At 46.0% G+C, this 23,194-nt stretch overlaps 1 protein-coding gene across 1 annotated transcript in view; it reads left to right on the forward strand.

Annotated features, from left to right (window-relative positions):
* Positions 1-23,194, forward strand: part of LOC142588588 (ATP-binding cassette sub-family C member 3-like) — a 182,477-nt gene that overhangs the window by 138,087 nt on the left and 21,196 nt on the right. Inside the window, exon 14 of the mRNA XM_075700424.1 lies at positions 2,806-2,987. Coding sequence (XP_075556539.1) covers positions 2,806-2,987 — 182 coding nt within the window. The remainder of the gene's footprint in view (positions 1-2,805; positions 2,988-23,194) is intronic.

Below are 23,194 nucleotides of genomic sequence, written 5' to 3' on the forward strand. Positions count from 1 at the left end.
GCAGCATTGGAATAGAAAAGTTTAGAATAGATTTACGTTATAGCTCTCCTGGTGCTGTTCATTCTTTGTATATCACCACCAATATAACGCTTCAAAGCACAATTAGGCCTGGCATATCAGACGAAAGGGGGATGGTCATGCTTTCTATCGCTTCAGACAGCTTTCTTTTTCATTTGTGTATGCATCCGTCGTTGCTTTCACGTCATATCAGCAGCAAAAGTGCCTATATCGAAGAAGAGTATGAGTTCTCGACATCCTAATCCTGATTGGTTGGTGGTTATCTCAATATTGTGTGAAGAGCTACAAAGAGTGACTGCCATATGAGAAGCTTAGCTTAGCTGATGAAACTAAAGTTACAATACGAAGCGAGTTTCTCGTTAAATTTATTATATTGTCGTAGATATCTAAATTTCTGGGTTCATTTTGTGGTCACTGCGGTGATATACAAGGGTTGTCGGGAACTATTTCAAGGCAAAAACGGCATGAAAACTTTACGTGACGCTCAGTTACGATGCTTGAAAAAGTTATCCTCCACCTATCTACCATCTTTGGATCTATGGTTCACATCATGGATCCGTACTACATGTTGTTTAAGAAAAAAAACGATGCATTTACATAAAACTAGATTCAAATGTTATATGGCCCAGATCAAGTGTCCTATTTGAAACAAGCTGTCTATAGTCAAGGCTCGCACATGTCATCTCAAATTAAGGAACTACACAAAATACCTTACTGAATGGTTGTCTAGATTGGACGGGAAGAAAGCACTGCGTGTTACAAGCTTGTCGTAAAACAATTTTATTTAGGATTAGTGCTAATATTGTCATGATTCACAAGCAGCAGAAACTGAGAAAACAGGGCAGGTCAGCTTAATTACACAAACTGAAGAACGATTACGCATGGACCTCGTCTTCTTTAGTGCAATGTGCGAGGTCTTCGTTTTTCTCTGCTTGCCGTACATAGGATCTGGCATTTGCCTCCCTCCAGAGAGAGCATCGCCTCGTTGCTCACCTAGCGGCAGGTGCGCCATTTATTTTACAATGGACCTTTTTCCATTACATGGGACTGTTTTACATGGACCCTGTTCCTGTAAAATCTGGTGTAACTCAAGGTTCTGTTCTCGGTCCTCTCCTATTTCTATATATGTTAACGACTTACCTCAACACTTATCTTGCGAAATCCAAATGTTCGCTGACGACTGTGTAATTTACTGATCAGTTTCTAACCATTGCGACGCACCAAAACTTTAACGTGATCTAGACCGTGTCGAGCAATGGTGCGACCGGTGGTTAATGACCCTTAACTCGATTACATGTAAACTTCTTTCCATTACTCGTAAAAAGCGCCCCGTTGCATTCCCGTACAAATTGCTAACGAACCTGCATAAGCAGTTACATCGTTCACATAACTAGGCGTTACTTTGTCTAACGATCTCTGATGGCATGCACATACTACAAAGGTCACATCATCGACCAATAGGACTCTCGGTTTTCTGAAACGTCACTTTCATAATGCGCCCCGACACGTTAAATTACCAGCCTATAGATCAGTTATCCGTTGAAAACTAGAGTATGCGTCAGCCATATACTCCCCCCATCAAGTATACCTCGTAGATGACCTTGAAGCGGCACAATATTGTTGCGCCAGTTTCGTTCACTCATCTTATTCTCACGAAGTTAGTGTTACCGCCCTAAAAGCGGAATCTAGGCTGCAAACTTTATGCCTCCACTGACGCATAGCAACACTTTGCCTATTGCATAAAGGTTACTATTCATCACTTAAGAGTGCTCCTTGCATCCCACCAATATATCCTCGCACTGGTCACTAACTGCAAGTTTCCCGTACACATGTTAGAACTGTTAATTTTTCTGTATCTTATTTTTCCTCGTGCAGCCAAAGGCAGGAACAGCCCTCCTCCCAACATCGTTGTTCTCACCTGTCCATCTTCATTTTCTGCCAATGTGACTGAGTACCTGTTGCCGCAGATTTGAGTTTTTTTATTTATTATTTATGTACACCCACCCCTTATGTAATACACCCTAGTGGGGTCTTTAAGGTAAAGAAATGAAATAAATAAATGAAAAGAGGTAAATATACCGACTCATATGTTCGTAGCCGTGTAAATAATTCATTTTAGAGCATGTCTTCTTACATAAAACAGCCATAAACTAATATATACCTTAACTAGTTACAAATGTTTTCAAAAACTTGTATATTAAAGGCGAAAATCTATGTTTATATTCGCGTAAAATCAGCTTGCATGAAACTTGTGTTAAAGGAAACAGTTGTAAAGAGTACCATTTTTTTCTTACAATATGACGTACTGATTACCGTGACATTCTTCTACATATATGAAATTTTAACACCTACGTTAGCGTATAAACACACTAAATCCTGCCTAAAAAGGAGGCGCTCTAATAAAATGAACAAGCAGCTCAGTAATCTAGTCATAATACACAAAGTCGAAATTTTCCGAAGCTGCTCCTATGGGGCTCTCCTTAATGTGTCTATCTCGCACCAATCGATAACTGCGGCTCCGATGTACCACCTTTCGTGACATCTACCCCTCAATTACGCAACACCGCGCCTACGATGAACAAGAGAGGGCTACAAGGTTTTCGCGCGCTTCATGTCCAGCATTTCTGCGAATGCCATTGTGCCCGATCTATCTGCAAAATCGTTTGTTGGTAATACCATAGCCCAGCGCTAACAGATAAACTTGCTGCTCGGGCGGTTGTTGAGTTCTACTGTACACTTATTTGAGAGTGATTTAAACCCATTTACCAAGTGCTTCCCTCCTTTCAGACAAGAATAGTTGTCTGCAATCATGTACGATATCTGAGACATATGGACAAGATACTGCTTGTGGCCAATAGACATGTCCGCTGCTTCGAAACTTTCGCACAATTTTTGCATGAAGCAAAACATACGGAGACAATTCGTCATGAACAGCATCCGGACAAGACGGGCAAGCAACAGATCTTCAGGTAAGCCAGCAGATATGGGAACATTCTACTTAGGTAGAATCTGTAGGCATATACTGACGCATTTCTTCAGTGACAAGATATACAGATTTTTGAGGATATATGGTCATTCGAAAAATAGAAAAAAATCTCGCCTGTGCGAACTATTACATTAGAATTGGCGTTACACACCAGGTATTCAAGAGTGCCATATTACTTATTACGACAAAGTAAAATTCAAACTTATTGCACAATTTGCGTCTAACAGGCAACTGGGCAAGTGTTCACCAACTCTGGTGTGGATCTTCTTTTTTTTATTGCATAGCAGGCAGGTTGTTATTGTTTTTTTGGGGGGGGGGGTTAAATTTCTGGAGAACTCGCACTGCCGGCACGAAAGTTATGTAGACTCACAATATGACACAGAGTAAAAAATTTATTGAATATAAATAAAATAAGGCGCGATGGTTGGAGCCCCTATTCCATGGCCCCAGTGGCACGAGCGGCTCGCTGGGCTTGGTCCAGAAGAGCCAAGTGGCTCTCTCGACCCTCGTCCGCAAGCCATTCCTCCCACTGCCTATTCACATTAGTGGATGTTGGTGTAATATGGGGCTGTCAATGTGCGGTGGCCTCCTGGGGCACTCCCATGTGATGTTTTTTAGTGTTGGTGCGTCTGTGAACCATGAGCACTCGTGAGTGAACCTAGTGGGGTGTATTCTGTGTAGGTGGTGCAGGTTGGGGTATGTGCTCGTCTGAATACGACGCCAGTCCCTCTCCTGCTGGCCGTTTAAATCGGAGTGAGGATGTCCAAACGTCTCCGCTCCTGCTTTTGCTGTAGGACGATGTCACGAGAATTCGGTGTAAGGTCATCGCTAGGCCATGCCGTTGCTCGGACGTTTAATCCTCGAGGAATACAGTCTGCCGTCGCGTTTCCTGCCAGTCGCTCGTGTGCGAGACACCGTATGATAGTGTGGTGAACTTCTAGTTGAGTGCATAAAATTTTTATTATTGATTTGGGTGCCGTTCCATGTTGAAAGGGGCGCCAAGCCGCTTGTGAATCGGATAATATGACAGCCGAATTCGTTTCGCACTCGGCGTCCTGCATGGCCAAGGCGATGGCTGCAGCCTCTGCCACGCATGCCGAGGCGGTTTTGAAAGATGTCCTTGATATGTTGTTCTTGCATGTAGAGACTATGGTGAAAGTGTCTGAGCTGGCTCGACTGGCATCCATATAATACACCCCCGGTCCCATGCCAAAACGTTTGTGAAGAGTCTTTACCCTTGCTCGGCGTCATCCAGGATGGTACTTTGGGTGCATGTTTTTGGGAATTGGGGCCACCGCGATGTGCGATCGAACGTTGCGGTCTATCTGCGCCGTTTCCTCTCGGCAATACTGGGGACTCTGGGGAATGCCTAACCTAGGGAATACTTCCGTGCCCTGAGTTGAAGAACAAGGTCGTTCTGTCTGGGCATATAATGTCGCGACTGCGTACTGGTCAAAAGTATTGTGCCGACCCAGTCCCTTGAATCTCTCTGTGCTAGCGCATTCGGGAAGACCAATGGTGGCTTTGAAGGCTTTTCTCATTATTGTGTTTGCCTGTATAATCTCTTGGTTTGTCAAAACCTGATACGGAACGGTGTATGTGATTCGGCTAATTACGAATGCGTGAACCAGGCTGATGGTCTCTGCCTCAGTTAGGCAGTCTCTGCTTCTTGCCACTCTCCGTATCATTCTGGCCACGTTTCTTGTGACCGCCTTTATTTTTTGTAGGGTGTGGGATGTTCCAGCGTTCTGCTGTATCCACATTCCCATTATTCTGATTGTCTCCACTTCACGAATTGGCGCCCCGTCGGGAGTCAAAGTGGCACGCAGTCCTTTCTTGCATATTTCGCACGCACCTGAATGAATGCTGATTTTTCAGGTGCGCATGCCATGTCCGCCGCCCTCGCGAATTCCACGACTGCGTCTATGGCCTTTTGAAGAGTTTCTTGCTTGTCCTCATAGGACCCCTGGTGAGCCCAGAACGTGATGTCATCCGCGTATATCACATAGCCAAGATTCGCGTGTTTATCTGGCTCCAAGGCTAGCTTCCTCATCCCCACATTAAATAACAGTGGAGAGAGTACAGCTCTCTCAGGGGTGCCTCTGTCCGGACAGCTGAAGGTGTAGGACCTCGTGGAGCCTAATCACATTGTGGCCGTGCGGTCGCTGAGGAAAGAGCGCACGTAATTTTAAATTCGTGTTGCGCAGTTCACCGCTTCCAGTCCCTCCGGAATAGTGTGGCGGGAGTGCTGTCGAAGGGCTATTTCGTGTCCACTGCCAGTACAACTTTATCGTGCGACCTTCTGTTGAGGTGCAGGACCTCGTGCTCTAGCAATAGAAAACGTCCTGTGCCGACACGTGAGGTCGAAACCGACAATGTTGGAGGGGAACATTGTGCGTAGCTTTATGTGGTTCGAGGGCCTGACCTGCACAACCTTTTCTAATTGTTTCCCCGCCCACGACGTTAGGGAGATGGGTCGAAGGTTGTTGATGTTATAAGGCTTACCGGGTTTAGGAATGAGAAGAATTTTTGCTTCCTTCCATTCTTTTAGAAGGACGCCGTCCTCTGTCCAGACCGTGCCGTTAAAGAACTTGGTCAAGCTCTTTAGCGTGTCGTCAATTAGATTGCGAATCATTGCGTTCGTGACCTGATCTACGCCTGCGGTCGTGTTTTTCCTGAAGGTGTGTGCCGCTGCATAAGCCACTTAAAAGGTTATGGGGGCGTCCAGTTCCGTTTGGTCATGACCTTCGTAAACGAGTTTGGTGGAGTGCCAGGTCGGTACATTTCCTACGTATATCTGTTTAATTTTGTCTATCGTGTCTCCTCCCCGACCTTCAAACTCGTTTTCAATCAGCTTGAGTGTACGATTAGCGACTATTTTTGTTCCTCCCTGGACAATAATACTTCGAAGAATGCGCCATGTTTTCTTTGTAGTCAATGTGCCCCGAAGCGAGTAACTGAACTGACGCCAATTGCTGCCGCTTACCTTTTGTGCGTATTCGTTAGCTTCCTGCGCTAGCTCAGCTATCCGTATCCTGAGTTTGCGATTAAGCTTCTGCTTTTCCATCTTTTTGTGAGGCCTCTCCGGGCTTGCCAGAGATGCAAGAGGTGACGATCTACGGCTGGAGCCTCCATTGTCGTTTCAATTGTTTTTGTGACCCCAGCTTCAATAACGCTGATCCGTTCAGCCCGTTCTTCTATGTCCGTTATGCTGCCGATTGTTTTCTGTTTTTATGCGACGCATATTAACGTAGGTTTCGGGCCTTCGCGCGACGCCCGGCGGTGGCCACCATTGACACTGAAGTGGGGTCACGTGACATGACGTCACGTGATGACGTCACACAGGCTGCAGATGGGGCCTCATATCGCGCCGTCGGTCGCCTCCCGGCGGTGGCCACCATTGACCTTCAAGTGACCTTCAAGTAGGTCACGTGACATGACGTCACGCGATGACGTCACACCGGCTGCAGATGGGGCCTCATATCGCGCCGTCGGTCGCCTCCCGGCGGTGGCCACCATTGACCCTGAAGTGAGATCACATGATGTGACGTCACGTGATGACGTCACACGGGCTGCAGATGGGGCCTCATATCGCACCGTCGGACGTCGCCCGGCGGAGGCCTCCACGCTTCTGTTCGCGCCGTCCCGCGCGACGCGGCGGCGGCGCCACCATCGCTGCATCACGTGATATTTGACGTCACGCCAGGGATGAAGCGGCGCGCGCCCGCCGTCGCGTCAGTCTGTGCCCGCTACCGCGCCAGCGTCTTTGCGCCGGGCGTGTATGCGGTCAAGATGCCTCCAAACGCTAAGGATACGCTAAGGTTAAGCCCAGTGGATGCTTCGCATCCACTGGGCTTAACCTTGATAAGCCTCCAATTTTTTTACGAAACTTGGTCCTGTCCTATAGCCTTGCCTTGCCAATAGCTCTTCGAATTCTGGCTTCAGTAACCGATATGCTTAAGATATAGTGATCGCTTCCTAGGCTTTCACCCAGGTTCGTCCATCGCGCCTAACTTTCGTTGTTGGTGAACTTCAGGTCGCGGGAAGTGTCCTTGGACACGCTGTTCCCGATTCGCATTGGAAGGTCTGGTTGAGTTAGCTGGAAAAGGCCGTAGCGCTCTACAAAATATGAGTATCTCGAAACTAAAGAACACACCTCCTTGGTGGAACGCTGCCCCAAACTATATTTACTTCCTGCGAATCCGTACCGTCGAGCTACTTCGCTGAATTTAGACCAACTGCTACCTTTTTATAATCATTTGCTATGAAACCTACGGGTGGGAGAATTTCGCTAATGAATGCCAGTGTTATTACATCTATATTTGACACATAGTGGTTAAACACCCAAAATAAAAATAAGACGACCAGTGGCACTAAACATAGAGTTTCTTACTATGTTACCTAGAGGGAAATCTGGCGCTGCTGCGCTGTGGTATGCATGGGAATGCCGGTATATTGTGACTTCGGATTGGCATCGCTCTAAGAGAACCACGACACCTTCAAGATGCGCCTGGAAGGCATCGTTCCATCTTTCACAATGATTCATTCTCTACTAAAACAGCACGTAAAAAGCTGTTTTATCTTTATTATTACATAAAACATGTTTTATTGCTTTATGAGAACTTGTTAAGCAAGTACAATTATATGAAACGTAAAAAGTATCTGTGGGCCGCTAAAGTTGGAGGACAGAAGACACGATTCGCGCTCGCTTCGGAACAGTTTGTGGTCTGTTCTTGCTTTTCACCGCTTGGTTATGCATTTTAGGCGAGCAAACTTCACTGGAAGATGTAATATGCGTGAATGGAAATATTTTAGGAAGATTTTAATTTACGAACGCCCTGTTTGCTGAGTCATATCCACGTTTTAGACGAAGCCTCTGACAACACCAACCAGCACAAGCCTCCCAGACACATATACCGGGATTACCATGACGTTACAGTGCCCGTTAGGAAACTACCATAGACGGTGGCGCCTGATTTCGCTGTAGGTGTTGTAGTGAGAAACTGTATGGCACTAAACGACTTACCATTTCTTCATCATTCGTCCGCTTTGCACAATATCACAACGGCGATACGGCGGGCAATTTGGTCGTTTTTTTTTGTTATGCTTCCGTAACGCTTCGTGCTCTTTTTTTCGTTTCTAGAAGCAATATTACCACAAGTCCTGCTGGCTTTCCATGATATCGGAAACAAGTCCTATATATCCACAGTTAGGGAAGCTTTTTTAACCTGTGTCATGCTGAAAGGATGCTTTATCATATAAGGGCAACTACGGCGATTTTTAGATGCCCACTGATCTTAATAAAATTATTGATATACGTTCTCTTTGACACTCTGATTATCTGTGCGAAACAGTATGACTCCAATTCATTTAGTTTTCCTCGAAGCAAATTTTAAATATTGGTTTCGTTCCCATCTCATGATTTCCTACCGGCCACCCTGTGTTTGTGACGTCATAGACTACACAACCGCTGCCGCTGAAATCGCCGATGAAACGACCACTGTCTAGTTCGAAAGATCTGTAAAAGCTCCGTATGTTATTAAAGCTCTCTTTGGCTTTAGCACCTCATGTACGGCGTCTTTCGCATACGTTCTGCGTGTTTACATAACGGTTCTTTGGATCTGAGGTCAACGGCTCATCGTGGGGTCCCACGAAGAAACTTTCGGCATCTCATTTATTGGTTATCTAAAATTGACGAATTTTTGCGCAAATGGAACTGCCCTACCGGTGACAGGAGTTTCAATGCCATTTCAAAATTAAAATGTCCTAATGCGATTAAAAACTCCGGAGCTGCCCTTTAAACCGATCGTTATCCGGCTGGTATCTGAGAAGACCCATGAGTTTATAAACCTACCCTCTGTGACTTGCACTCGCGCACCATAATGTACACGAGAACATGGAAGTGAAATTTTTCGAGCTGCGTCATCAAGGTTGTGGCAGTTAGTTTCTAGTTAATATATTGCCATCGTCTGTAAAGAAAAAAAACTTGCAGGTAACTCTTGCTCTAGCACCACTCAGTATCAGTATGAATGGAAAAGGTCAGGTAATATGATGAGTGCTAAGTCCCAGTTGATTTTATTCCATGACCATATTGCACATTATATGGGCCGCCTCATAGCTAACATGACAAAAACAATTCAAACAACAACCTTACAGGAAGCACACGATTGCAGCTCACTGAACAAGTGACGACCGTCTAGAAAGTCAAGTTCCTTACCTGATAAAGTTAAGAATGGTGTACTTACGCGCACCTTACGGCATTTTGTAATCGCATCGGTTTTAATAATCTCGTGCGTCAGTTGATTGTGCCTGCGTATTATGATGACGCATATTAAAAAAAACTGGTTTGCATCCAAAAAATTGCACTGCATGGCAAGGAACACACTTGATCAAATTTTGTTTACATCGCAACTATGCTCGCGCAAGCGATCATTGATACATCATACGGTTTGTCCAAAATCAACAGTGTTGTACGACAAGGGAAGCTTGTATATCACAGCTCGAAACTGATCAACATACATGTTCATGTCGTTTTACACGCACTGGGGCTCTATAACGCAAAACCATTCCAATATGTTTTTATTCCGAAATCCCGACCTCAAGTTTGCGTAACCGTCACCGCAATCATCGGGCGGTGCCCCGCACGGTTGTCTCAACAGACCAATCAAGTGCTCTACTCGCATATAGGAGGTCACATTTGTTTGCTTGAAAAACGAATAACATTGCCAACACTGAACAGCTTGTCTTATAAAATTGGCTGACAAGAGGGAAGGAGCACGCTCAAGTGGAGAGGGTGTCGTTGCGGCCGAGCCAGTGCGCTAAAAATCGACAACTGGATGAAGAAGGTGGTGTCGGCGTCTGCGATTGGTCCGCTTTCCCTTACTTAGCTTGCGGTGGCTGGTCGAAAATCGCGGCGGCATGGAAAGGAAGCTTAAGAATGATGCTAAAACGCATCCTCAGTAAAGAAGTGTTCGCGTAACGGTGTCGTAAACGTCCCGAAAATGCTCGAAAGGTTACACGGCCTCGCCGAAAGCTTTATTGTACGCAAATAAGCCGATGCCCTGCGGCAGGAACGAGTAGCCTGTGCCTGAGTTATTTGTGGCAGCTATCTTTCATTACTTTCGGAACGGGGAAGCCTGCCGCTATTCAGAAGAAAATTCAGCTTTGTTCGACATAATATAGCATCTTGAACGTGCACAGGTCACTTTGGCGCGGTGAGTTTTCACGATGTTGTAACGTCGCGTGACAAGCAGGTGACGTCAGTGCATCCCGAAAACATTTGAGCGATTGGTGAGGGTTAATAGAGAGAAGACGTCAAATCAGAAAGAACTATTTTTCTTTTGCTCGGTCAAATCATGCATAATCATGTGTGCACCTCCTATGAGATGAGGAGCTGTCGCGGTTCTCGACCTGTCGCGTACAGACAGGCGAAATGGAGGTGGTCCACAAAGTTTTTGACTCATCGGGGAGGACTGATTGCAGAATTGAAATAGAAAAGTTTGGAATAGATTTACGTTTTAGGGGGCCCTTGTTGCAGTTTCCTCTTGGATTTAGTAAGTTTACAAAGCCTGCCCTGTTTATTAGAAGCAGACAAAACAACTCGCATGTTCGTTTTCTGTGCAAGCTTTTTGAAATAGTGCGACACATAGTGAATATACAACATAACAATGGTATTCCTACCAGCGGTCGCTGCATCGCTCTCCTATCGTTTGCGCGTCCAACGATGTCTCAGCAAACATTCTGCCACTGACCCCTTCACTAGCATTGGATAGCCTGCTTTGGACAATCACTTGCTTTGTCCTTCAAAACTAGAGAACATAGCACGATGACACGGCTTTATAAGGGCATTTTTAAAGCAAAGTTATGTTGTCCTTTTTCTCACTTTCTAATGCGTTAAATTGTACGGTAGGAGAGGCTTACTAGACTCCTAGCTCCAGCCGGTGGGCCCTACTGAACAAGTCATACGAATGTCGCGCAACCTTGTGGTACCTTCCTGTGGGATTTCATAGGTGATTTCAAGAAGAGTTAGACACTTCTTAATAGTTATCAGATGTGTGGCAACCTGACATTCCACTTCATCTGAAAAGCAATCAATACCTAACAAAAAGTCATCAACCTGGCGGAAGGTCTTTAACAATTTGGTCTGCAAGAGTATGTCAGAAAGGTTTACATCGAGATTGGATAAAAGAAAATCACTAATGTAAAACAGTTCTTAAGGAATTCGTCACCATAGGGCTCAGTTACAGTCAACTTACGCAAAAGATTATTGAGGCTGCTGCCATTACCAAATGCGGTAAAGTGAGCGAGAGTACACCCTCCTTACCTTTATCAAGCAATCAACTTTCTAGTACCGTCGGCACGTGTTCAGTGAACTGCAGTCGTGTGGTTCTTGTAAGGTTGTTGTGTGGATCATATTTGTCACGTGTTTTCTTAGCGGCCCATGAAAAGTGCCATACGGTCATGGAATAAATCCAGTTAAACGTTGGCGCCCGTCATGTCACCTTTCTTTTTCCTTCGTGCTCAAACTATGGTGAAATTTTATTTGTCAGGAACAGATTTTATTTAGGGGTTGTCGGAGCCCCCAAGTCCAGGGCCCCACTTGCCTCTGCCGCCTGCGCGACCTGGCTAATTAAAGACTTTTGTGCTGCCAAGTTGGAACGGGCGAGTGGTGCAGCCTTCTACTCAAATATGTCAGTGCTATTTGGCCTATGAGGTCGCTTAGTGCACTCTCAGGTTGCGTCTATTAGGGTGTGTACGCCACCGCACGAAGGGCAGTTTACCCTATGGAGGTTGAGATACATGGCGTTTACCAATTTTAGATGGGGGAATACCCAAATATGTATTTTGCACTCGGAGGCCTCTTCCCCGCTAAGTTGTCGTGAGGCGGCGCGTATTTTCTGTGGCCTCCGCGCTGATGAATAAGGATGTCTTTGACATCTAAATTGCCGGGATATTGAGAGGTATAGTGTGAGTGGTTGGGGTTAGGAGAGGCTGCCGTCACTCGGTTGGTACACCCTCGAGCTAGCGCGTTAGCCTGTTCGTTCTCATTTGCCCACCCGTGTCCCGGGCAGCAGAGCAGGCGATGACGGTGGTTGAAAGATTTGGGAATTATCGCGTAGCTAGCCGCAGTCACATGCCTGTTGAAAAACATGTGACATCTCTACCGGGAGTCCGTGACCACGACCGAGTCCCTATGCGAACGCTCTACGTGGGCGAGGGCGATCGCCACTGCTAACATTTCGGCCGAGGTGGGGGATCCCACCGTCGCTGACGCGGTTATTTGCTGCTGGCAGATTGCGTTCACGACTTCCAGGGCGTACCTCTTTTGGTAGCGCTGCCCAGTCGCCTTTGCATACGCAGCAGCGTCCACGTAGTACGTATCGTACCTATGCTTATTAGAGTACATGGATTGAAAATGTTGTGACCGTGTTTTGCGCCTTTCCTTGTTGTAGTCGGGATGCATGTTTTTGGGAATTGAAGCTGGTGTAATTTTCGATTTCACTGAAAGAGAGAGAGGTACGGCCTGCTTGGTGAGATAAATGAGGTATGCTGGGATATTCAGTCGAGCAAGTATGACCCTACCAGTCTTTGTGAAGCTGAGGCATTCCTTCTGTCGCATCAAAGTGGCCTGTCTAAGTTCATCGAATGTATTACGTACTCCGAAAGTTAGCGTGCGCTCCGTCGAGGTACATTTCAGTAGGCCCAGCGCCGCCTTAATAGTGGTTTGAATTATCGTGTTGGCTTGGCTTTCCTCTTCTGTGTTCAGGATTTGTTTAGGTAATCCATACGGTATTTGACTATTTACTGAGGCATGTGTGAGCCTCAGTGTATCGTCTTCTCACATGCCCACCTTTCGATACGTCTCTCGACGTGTCATTTGGGCTTGTTTTGGATGGTGTATTTGAGGGTTTTGGGCATCTGTGCTGCTCTTCCGTCTCTCTAAAGCCACACAACCAGGTCGTGCATCTTAGATACCTCTCGGACCGTCTGGCCTTCAGCCACAATGTTAATCGACCCTCTGGGTTTATAGCCTTTCGCGTGTATCCAGATGACCTCGGATTTTTCAGGTGCACATTTCAGCCCGCATCCTTGGGAAATTGTTTCCACCGCTAACGCTGCGCTTTGGAGCGTGTATTCTTTATTTCCTAGGGAACGTCTGCTCACGCACAGCATGATGTCGTCCGCGTCGAGCGTGTAACCTAGGCCGGGTGTCCGATGCAGATCGCGTGTGAGGCAACACATCACCTTGTTGAAGAGCAGAGGCGATATAATCGCTCCTTGGGATGTTCCGTTGCTAGACATTTTAAATGTCTCCTATGTAATTTCACCAATGCTGATGCGTGTCTCGCGGTTGGAAAGAAACGCCCTAATGTAATTGCAGGTAAGCTCGCCACAACCCACTAGTTCGAGTCTCTCGAGCATTGCGGCGGGAGAGACACTGTCTATATCTCCTTTGAGGCCTAGGGCTAGGACTCGTTGCCGTACGTTATATTAATTAGAATTTCGTTTCTAAGTAGGACAAGGCGTCTTGACACAATAAACCCGTGCAAAATCCTATCGTGGAGTCCGGAAACCAGTTCCACTCTTCCGGGTATCGCTACAGTCGGCTATGGATCACCCTCTCATAGAGCTTTCCCAAGCAGGTCGTGAGCGGTACCGGCCAGAGTGTATCGATCGAGGCACTCTTTTTTGGTTTCGGAGTCATGATTATTTTAGTCAATTTAGATTCCTGGTGCAAGTCACCCTTGACCCAGTAATCGCTGTTGAAAATCATTCTTATTTTTCGCTAGGGTCACAGAAACCATGTTTCGAATCATCGAATTTTTGATCGAGTCTGGGCCCGGTGCCGAACTTTTACCTGCGGCTTGCGACAACTCGTACATTTCCGCGTCTGCTATTTCCTCGTCTAATTTAGGGTTGCCTTCTCCCGGGTATGGTCTCGTCGCGTAAGGCGGTCCCATCGCGGGTGAAGGTCCTGTGTATGTGTTCTGAAGGGCGTCGAGTAGTTCTTGGTCTGTACCCTCGAAGTTCTCTGCTATAATTTGAAGCTTCTTGTTATTCGTAGCAAATGTGCTCATCGGGTCTAGCAGGATCTGCAGTATTCGCCCCGTACAGGTCGTTCCCAAAGTCCCTAATAGGGCTCTGCAGAACGTCGCCCATTTGTTTTTAGCTAGCTCGTTGGTGTGTATTTGGGTTTGCTCTGCCAAAAGAGCGATGCGCTGTCCCACGTGTTTTTTAGACGTTGGCTTTTCCACTTTTTGGCGGCTTCCCAAAGGCTGACTAGGTGGGAGTCTATGACCGATGCCACCGCTGTGCGCTCAGTGGCTTTGGTGGTGCCCGCGTGCAGTTGAAGAAATTGAGTTCATTCCCGCTTGTTGGTCGGGGTTGCATCCGACTTCTCCAGCGCCCTTTGGAGGCCTCTGTAATGAGGCTAGTCGGTTAACTTAGTGGCCTCTATTGTTCGCTGGATATTGGGCATGGAGAACGCTATTCTGATTATGTCGTGGGCGCTTCCCAGGTTTTCCTCGAGGAAAACCGACTGTGCGTCTTTGACGTTAATTGTAAATGCGCGGTCGGGCGCCGTGTATCTGCTGACATTGTTACCCGTGAGCTTCGGTTTGCCGATTTGCTTGATTGCCCGTAATCCCAAGGCTGTGACGGTGCACTCGAGTAGGAACCATTTGGGACACTTTTTCGCGTATCCCCAGAGTTTCTAGGGTGCCTTAAAATCACCCGCTATCACCGCCTTATCCCTCGTACCCGTTAAATCTTTCATTGCCGAGATAATTTGGGGTAGATCGCCCACTTTGATGTTGGGTGGACTGTACACGTTTGCTAATATTGTGTGTGCCTTTCGCATCTCACTGATTACCATGGAATTAGTATCTCCATCAATTTCTGGAAGTGTTAATAATTGAGCGTTTATTTACTTGCTCACCAGTGTGGCGACCTTCGAATTTTGAGGGTCGCTAAGGGTGTAGTATCCCTGCATTTTGGTTGGCTTGACTCCGAGCTCCTGCTGACATATCATGTTCGGAGCAATTTCAGAGTTTTCGATCAACTGTCGGAGAGCGCGCACTTTCCTAAAGCAGGAGCGGCAGTTCCATTGGCAGATCTGCAATTGGTCTGAATTTCGTATTTGTTGTTGCTTCTTAGTGTGATTAGCCATGCTGCCCACTCTTGTATTATGTCTGAGGCGTTATCATGTTCGAGTCGTCGGATTCTGTTATGCAGTCGCTTATTTTACATTTTGCCGAACCCGCTCCTATCGAAATTGCGCGTTTTTTGGTCAGAACAGCCTCCGTGAGTGTTTTACATTGTTCCGCCACCAATGCATTATATTTTTTCATGTCAGTCGTGAAAAGTTGTTGAAATTCCATTAGGTTTTGATTACCTAACGGCATCATTTCATACATAAATATTTTCGTGTTTTCCGTGATCATTGTTTAGGTTTGCCCTTCCGTTGTTTGCGTGGTATTTGAGAACTGTGGCGTCGGAGATGGCGCGGGGTTCAAGGTTATATCTTCCGCGGCCTTCGATTTGGCTATTTTTTTACAATGACACCGCATTTTCAGCTGTTGTATTCTGCTATTTAGTCGCGCGCATAACTGTGCCATTTGTTTGTCTAGTGATTTTCATTCGCGTTCTTCTAAAAGCTGTTCTCTTAGCCGCGCGTTTTCCTTTTCCATTTCCTTGAAGCGTTTATCATTTTCACCAGTATTCTGTGTTAGAGCAGTGGAACAAACCAGCCTCGCCCAGCTCACTTTTTTTTGAGGCAGTGGCGACTTGGACCGCTGCGATGGGGTATTGATGTGGTATTGCTCCTCCTTCTGCTTCCGTGTGGTGATCTGTATTTCGATCCGCGTCGGTAGAGGTCCTCCGTACACTCGAACCAGGGTGTCAGTTTATTTTTGTGTGTGTTCTTTCCCAACCGCTCCCGTGATCTAGATTTGCGAGTCGTCTTTTCCCGCCTGGCAGCAAGCAGTTTGTTCGGGCTCCTACGTGTCTGGTGCCCTACCGCCCCACACACGGCGCACTTCAATTCACATTCGTGTGCTTGTGAGCGTATATTTTTTGAGTCCGCAGCCCTGGCATATCTTCTTAGGGTTTGGATACACGTCTGAGCAGTGTCCTTCTTGCGTGCACTCTAGGCGCATTTTAATTGTCGGTCTGTACTCCATACACAGCATCTCTACTCCCATGTAGGACAAGCATTTGGGCCGCATGCCTCCCGAGAATGTGAACACAGCGGTGTTTGATCTTCCTAGCATTCGGGCCCTTTCGTTGGTCCCTCCTTGGGTGCTGATTCGCAGGTGTTGCTGGAGGTCTGCTTATTCAGTGTGGGCCTGGAATCCATTCACCACCCCTTTCTAGCTTTCTTCTGGATCCGCTACCTGTGCGTTGGAGGGCTGTTGTTTTCCTCGCAGCTCCATGTATGTGATTCTATGAATGAGATCTGCCACCCCTAGTGAGGGTGTAGAGCGGATGATGATATTCCTTCCTTCTCGAATTCGCGGTATGAAATCATCTCCGGTGATGTCTAGTTGGTTTGGTCCGTTTCCTGTGAGTATCGTCCAGGTAGCCCGGATAATCGCTTGTGGTATTTCTGTTCTCAGGTATTCCTTGAGCATGAGTGCCTTGGGGAGTTTCAGTATTGTGTTAATGTCATTCTTCAGTAATCGTCGTAGAGGCTTTCCCTTCGCCGGACGCATGTTGCGACGACGGGTGCCTATCTGGCCATTTTGCCCGTCTACTTTCGCGACGCCCGCTGATGACTGTCCGTTAATCTCATTCTTGTTGGGGGAACCGTTTTGCCTGTTGTTCTGCTTGGCAGCCTCTCGCTCTTGCCGCGATACAGCTGGCTGTCAGCCATCCGTAGCCTGGTTATGGGCGGCGATCCCCTCGCTTTGACTAGTCCCCGCTTCATACATTCGTCTTGTTTCCCGTTTTCATCCGTGTTGCTATAAGTATGCGGGGGATTCATTTGGAGATCCATCTCTTCTGACGCAGCCATCTCCAACGCTCGGTAGGAGAGATCCGGGTAATTCTAAGCGGTGACGTGATCGCTCGCGCGTTAAGCATATCCAGGCCTAACTGGGCTTCCGCCGCTTCGAATTTTCAAAGTCGCGTTGGATGACGAAAAGTTCATTCATGGACTTGAGCTTGGTCTTGAAACGCAGCTTTTGTCGAGTGCAATCCGAACGGATATTAGAGGCATGTGCACTTGGTGATTTCCGACTAAAAAGTTCATAGTCGGCAGAGCCCCATGTGAACAACGTGTTCTCAAACTAAATTGCGCTAAAGCTAGCCAAGAATATGATGCGCCAACTCGCCCATTCAGCAATAATTCTTTCCGTTAACAATGAAGTGAGCTGCCAATTATTCCAATAAAAATCATCCCGTCTGTAAGGTGAATCTGTGATTGCCTACGTATATCACATCATGGTGCATATCCCTTCTTCTGAGCTTATCAGAACCATAAAATGCTACTTCGCGCTTATTTAAACCTTTCTTCATTTTAGCAAGTCGAAGTAGCTATAACATGTGAAGCATGCAAGAAGCAAAACGTTAATACTCATATTTCTCTATCGTGCTGCTTTATGAACCTTATTGGCAACGCTCAACGTTTGGCATTTAAATGCACATTTACTCGCCGTACACATTTTACTCGCTGAAGTGACTTAGTATATATGATGACGAGTATGCGGGTGGGCCTGTTATGGCGGCCGCACTCAAAGGCCTTAAAACCTAAAACAGTCCTGTACCTTGTTAAGGGTGTGCGCTGAAGAACCCCAACTTCCCAAAATAAAACTTGATATGTGCCGTCGGCATGTTTCAAATCTCAAGCATTGCTCTGGGCGTCGTAGGTTGCCTTCAAAGCATGGCGGCCATAGTGTGTTTCTGTCTTTTGTATTCGCTTCCTGTGCATGCAGCCTGAAATAGCACAGCTTTTGCGACCTGTTTCTGTAACCCCGATGTAGCCCTTGTTGAGGCATGGATTATCATGCCATCAATTCATATTTGCAAAGACTTCACAAACGGCTTTAAACATCATTCTCTCGGTCTTCCAACGCAGCATCTGGTTAGGCCGTTAGTGACAATATTTTACTCAAGCCTACCAACTGCTCTCTTCCCGCTTGATGGAACAGCAACTTCGCAATGTTTTTCTCACGAAACCATGGAAAACACTTGCAGTGATTAAAGTGAAACACTTGCAGGAATTGCAGTCCATGTCCTGATTATTTCTTTTATTTCGGTGGTTATTTATGAGTGTTTCTCTTCCTCCCTTTGAATCGGTGTTTTTGTGTCTAATCTGAGTTGCGTAAGAAAATCTATGTTCATTGGTGCTTATGTTGCAAAGCAACTGCATAATTAGTGGAGAAAATGTAAGCAACCTGAGATTACACAACTTTATTTAGCACAGGGAAAGCACAATACTCAAATATTTACCGCAATATCAAGTGCGGTAACTATTCTAATTATTAAAGAAGTAAGTAAAAGGCAGGGCCCTTAGGAACATTAAAAAAATACTTGTGCTTATCGAAAACAATTTGATGAAACCCAACGCACTTTCGGATCTATGCTCTGTCAAGAATTTCGCTGTTACTGGGCTATCCGCCATTGTTTGCGGTTGCGCAAAACGACACCAGTTGGGCTAGCATGTTTCTGTCAGTTGAGCAGTTGTGTTTGTGTCAGCCACGAGCACACGTGCATGTTAGGACGTTAGTGCATGTGACGATGATACCAAAAATGTGGTGGCCTTAGTTGTGCCGTGGAGCTCCCATAAATAAAGAACAAAAAGAAAACGTGTATTGATATTTAGAGAAGCAGGCTGCGGTGCTCGACAGCAGCACTTTAATTCCTTTATCATCCACACATTGTTTATTCTAAAGCGACGTGAGACAAGAGCCTTCGTACCACCAAGTGTCAAAAAAGTAGCAAGAAATTCTTTGCGGTAAATAGACAGGTACATTGGGAGAGATTCCTCAGTCATGGGAATGCACTCCTGCGGCTCAGGAAGCGCAGGCCACAACACACAGGTTTTTCATTGCGTTTGACAAGGGAATGGGAAGGAAACTGAACGATGCTTTCGACAAGACCAGCCATTCTTTACTGTGAGCTCTCCAAAAACTACCAAGGCAAACTTTAGCATATGGAAATTCATACAGAGAAAGATAAATAGAGATAAAAGCTGTAATGATTTAAAGAAAATATTGTAAGACATCCTACATCAAATATGGTAGGTTTGCAGAGATCACGACGCGTAAAATCATCCACTGAAATCTTGTTCCTGCTACCACTAGCTCCTGCTTCCTGGGTAGGTTGTGAACTTGCACAATTCAAATTTGGAGTTTTTTTTTTGCCCCGATTGAGAAAAAACCGCTTCGGGGGATTAATTTTCGGTCTTAGACTGGCACATAACATGAGCATGTGTCACGGGTATGCATTCCTGTGGCCACTGGGTGTATACGGCAGGAATAAATGTTTATCCTTTTTGCTTCTAGCATGAGCACTTTGCACGCACACATATTGGCACTCTTGATGTGCGTCTTAGTGAAAAAGGGCTTGAAAAAGATGTAGACGAGAAATAGGGAAACGACAAACACTTTCTCGTCTACGTCTTTATGGCGCACATTTAGTTAAGACGGAACCACATCAACTCACTCAGCTCTCAGTTTTCCGGTTGTACAGCTGTGTACCCACAGCGTACACTGCCATTAGTAAATACACTCCGTTTCGTTAAATAGCAGCCAGTGCTTTGGAAAGACATTGGCATGCAATAATACTAAATCAAAACAACTTTTAGGTGCCCCGGTCATCAGTTGTTCTGGGATTCTTTCTTTGTTGTATTAACCTTGCTGGCAAAAAGAGTTTTGGTGCTCATGAATTTGCGAACTGTTTTCTTTAGGCTTTATGGAGAACGAATTAGTGAATACCTGTAGCACCTATTTTATATGCAATTTCAGGACTGCTGTCTCCCTTGTGAATGGAAGGTAGCAAAAACACTCCCCATTCACAAATCAGGCGACGTAACTTCACCGCCTCATTACACAGCTATTTCTTTAATTTGTACCTGTTGCAAAATTCTTGAACGTGCCTTATTAATGTTTCGAGAAGAATATACCGAGACTAATAATATCATTCATCACAACCACATGACTTCAGAGGAGGATTACTCAACTTGCCGAAATGTTTTCGTTACCTCGCACAGAGAATCAATGGTCAAAGAGGAACTGATATAATTTTCATTGATTACTCAAGGGCTTTTGACCGTGTGTATGACGACAAACTGAAGTTCAAACTAAATCAGAAACTTGGCCATGGCCCTGTTACGGGTTGGATAGCGAACTACTTATTTAAACGCGGAAAACATGTTTGATATACAAACAATGCTTCTAATATCGTGCCGGTCTTTCCTGGAATGCCGCATTGCTCCGTCCTAGCACCATATTTATTTGTTTTAGGCATTCATAACATTACGTATCACGTGGATGTAAAGATATGTCTCTTCGCTGACGACCGCGTCCCTTAATAAAAGATGAATCAAGCACGACTAAAATAGCTTTAGGCAGCGTGATGGATTGGTGTAATATGTAACTAATGGTGATCAATCTAGATAAAACGGTAGCGATAGTAGTCACAAATGAGTAATTGAAACATAGTTTACCCTACGACTTTGGCAATGGCATTCTTACAACAGTAACCGAAAATAAAAAATTATGGTGTCATTATTTCTGATGATCACAGCTCAAAAATCGAAGTGCGAAACACAACCAAAAAAGCAATGAACCGTTTGTTTTCTTAAGCACGTCTTGCGTTATGTAACTTCAGATACCGAGTTACTCGTATATAAGTTTCTTGAGCGATAGCGAGGCTACCCTGGTACACTCGATCGAGAGCGACGACAGCTGCGATGACTACTACGTGACTGCCCTGACTCATAAAGCAAAGCGGCGGATTCTTAGGGTCTCCGTGGAAACATCTACTAAGATGACTCCACAGAGTTCGCCGAAATACATCATCTTTTCATGCCTGTGCTAAGCTCTGAGGACATGAGGTTCCTCAACACGCAAGTTGCATCGGTTAAGCTCGAAAGTGTTGTCAAATGGCATTGAGGACGTTCGAGTCAGCCTTCTGAAGAATGTTGTTGCGGAAGACACCGCTCCATCTTCGGCGTTAGATTCTCTGCGAGCTGTCACTGTCATCGGTGGCATAAACGTTCGTACCATCATCCCGATCGGAAAACAGGCTACTACAGGCGTCATATATGACGTTGATGCGGCCATCACAGGCGAGGGTTTACCACTTTTGATAAAGCCTGCCAATCATGGGACCCAAATACTGAAGGTGGTCCGTTTCGAAAATTCCAGATACGTAAAAATTGTCTTTAAAGGTAACTGCCTTCCGTCGCATGTAAAAGTAGGTCATTTCCGACATTCTGTCTGGCCCTTTGTTCCCAACCCACTTCAGTGCAGAAACTTCCAGAAATTCGGTCACGTGAGCGTCGTCTGTGGAAAGTCTACGATATGCTCCCACTGTGCAGCACAACACTCTGTAGGCAACTGCAACGCAAAACACTTGTGTCTGAACTGTCAAGGGCCCCACGATGCCTCATCAAAGGAATGTCCAATAGATAAGAGAGAACTCTGCGTCTTGAAGAAAATGGTGAGGGACCGGTCAACTCATCGTGAAGCAGTTGCTGACGTCAGGCCACGTCGTTGACGTCGCAGACGCTCATCAAGGAATTTTGCTTTCCGCACACAGAATATGCGTGCCGCAAAGCCTCTTGCTGTTGGATCCTCTCTAAGGCCAGTTAAAAATGTGTCCAAACCACGTATAGATAATAGAGCAGCTGAAAAGAATGCCGTGCATGAAGAATGGCCACCACTGCCAAGGATAAGCCCTGTGGAAAAACCCCAACAAGGAGTGGCACCACAATGCTCCACCCCTCACCCAGGTGAGCTGACAGAGCATGACCACCGAATTGTAACAATGCTCAAGTCTTTGACAAATGCGATTCGCACGCTTGTGGGCTACTCCAATACGCCAACAGCTCGAAGCACAGTGCAAGCGGTGGATGCCCTGAGCCCTCTGCTTGCAAATCTTGCGTAAGCAGAATGGCTCTTCCGCGGCCTTGCCTCTGTGATGGAGTGGGTAGTGAGACGACTTTCCACTGGAATGCCAGAGCACTTAAATCAAGGATTTCATTTTTCCGCCAATACGTCTTTATGAACCGATTTCCTGTAGTGTTAATATGTGAACCGAACGTGTCAAAAGCGCTAAGACTCTTTGGATAAGAAGCCATTATGGCATCGACGTGCGGGCAATCCAGCAAAGTAATTGTTTACATCCATACAGAACTAAATTACATTGCCCACTCGGTGCAGCCTCGTGATGGAAACCAATACGTGTGTCGGTGCATTAGAAAAAATAATGTAGCCTTCACCCTTATCGGCGCCTATATCTACCCATATAGACGTTTCGACGGCGACCGACTGCGAGACATCCAGACGGCGACTTCTGGACTATGCATTATCACGAAAGAATTTAATGCTCATCACTTGGCTTGGGGAAACTCCAGAATAGATTCCAGGGTCCGAAAACTTGTGGAATTTGCTTCCTACTATGAACTCAGCATTATGAACGATGGCAGTCGGACGTGCTTGCGTGGTTCGAACTATAGCAGTTGCTTAGATTTGGCTTTGGTGTCACGGCGACTTGGTCAAAATGTTCGATTGTTCTCTTGCATCGAGACTCATGGCGGTGACCATATTTCCACCAACTTAAGAATCAATGAATTTGGAAGCTTCTCCTTTTCTACTTCCCGACAAGTAAGCTGGTCAACATGTTGACACTTGTACTTAGCTTTATCGGGAGACCATGTTTCGCCGCCTAAGAAATGATATCGCACAGCGCAAGACGCCCCTGCATGTAAAACAAGTTTCTGGAATGTTATCGATGGTTCCGTCCACTGTCTTTCACAGCAACATGTGTAATCTGATTCCATATATGCGCGACGCGAATAGTGTAAAACTTTGTGGAAGACACACGGGTCCCAGTGGTTACTTTGCAACATTCGACGACTGATCTATAAAAGCCGACGCGCTTGACCCGCTGATCAGATTTTCGACGATCGCCGACCGTGTTCGCCGTTATCGTTGTGCTATAAGTGTAGCCTGTTTTTGTGGG

This window comes from Dermacentor variabilis, chromosome 7 (genome assembly GCF_050947875.1).
Source record: "Dermacentor variabilis isolate Ectoservices chromosome 7, ASM5094787v1, whole genome shotgun sequence".
Taxonomy (NCBI): domain Eukaryota; kingdom Metazoa; phylum Arthropoda; class Arachnida; order Ixodida; family Ixodidae; genus Dermacentor; species Dermacentor variabilis.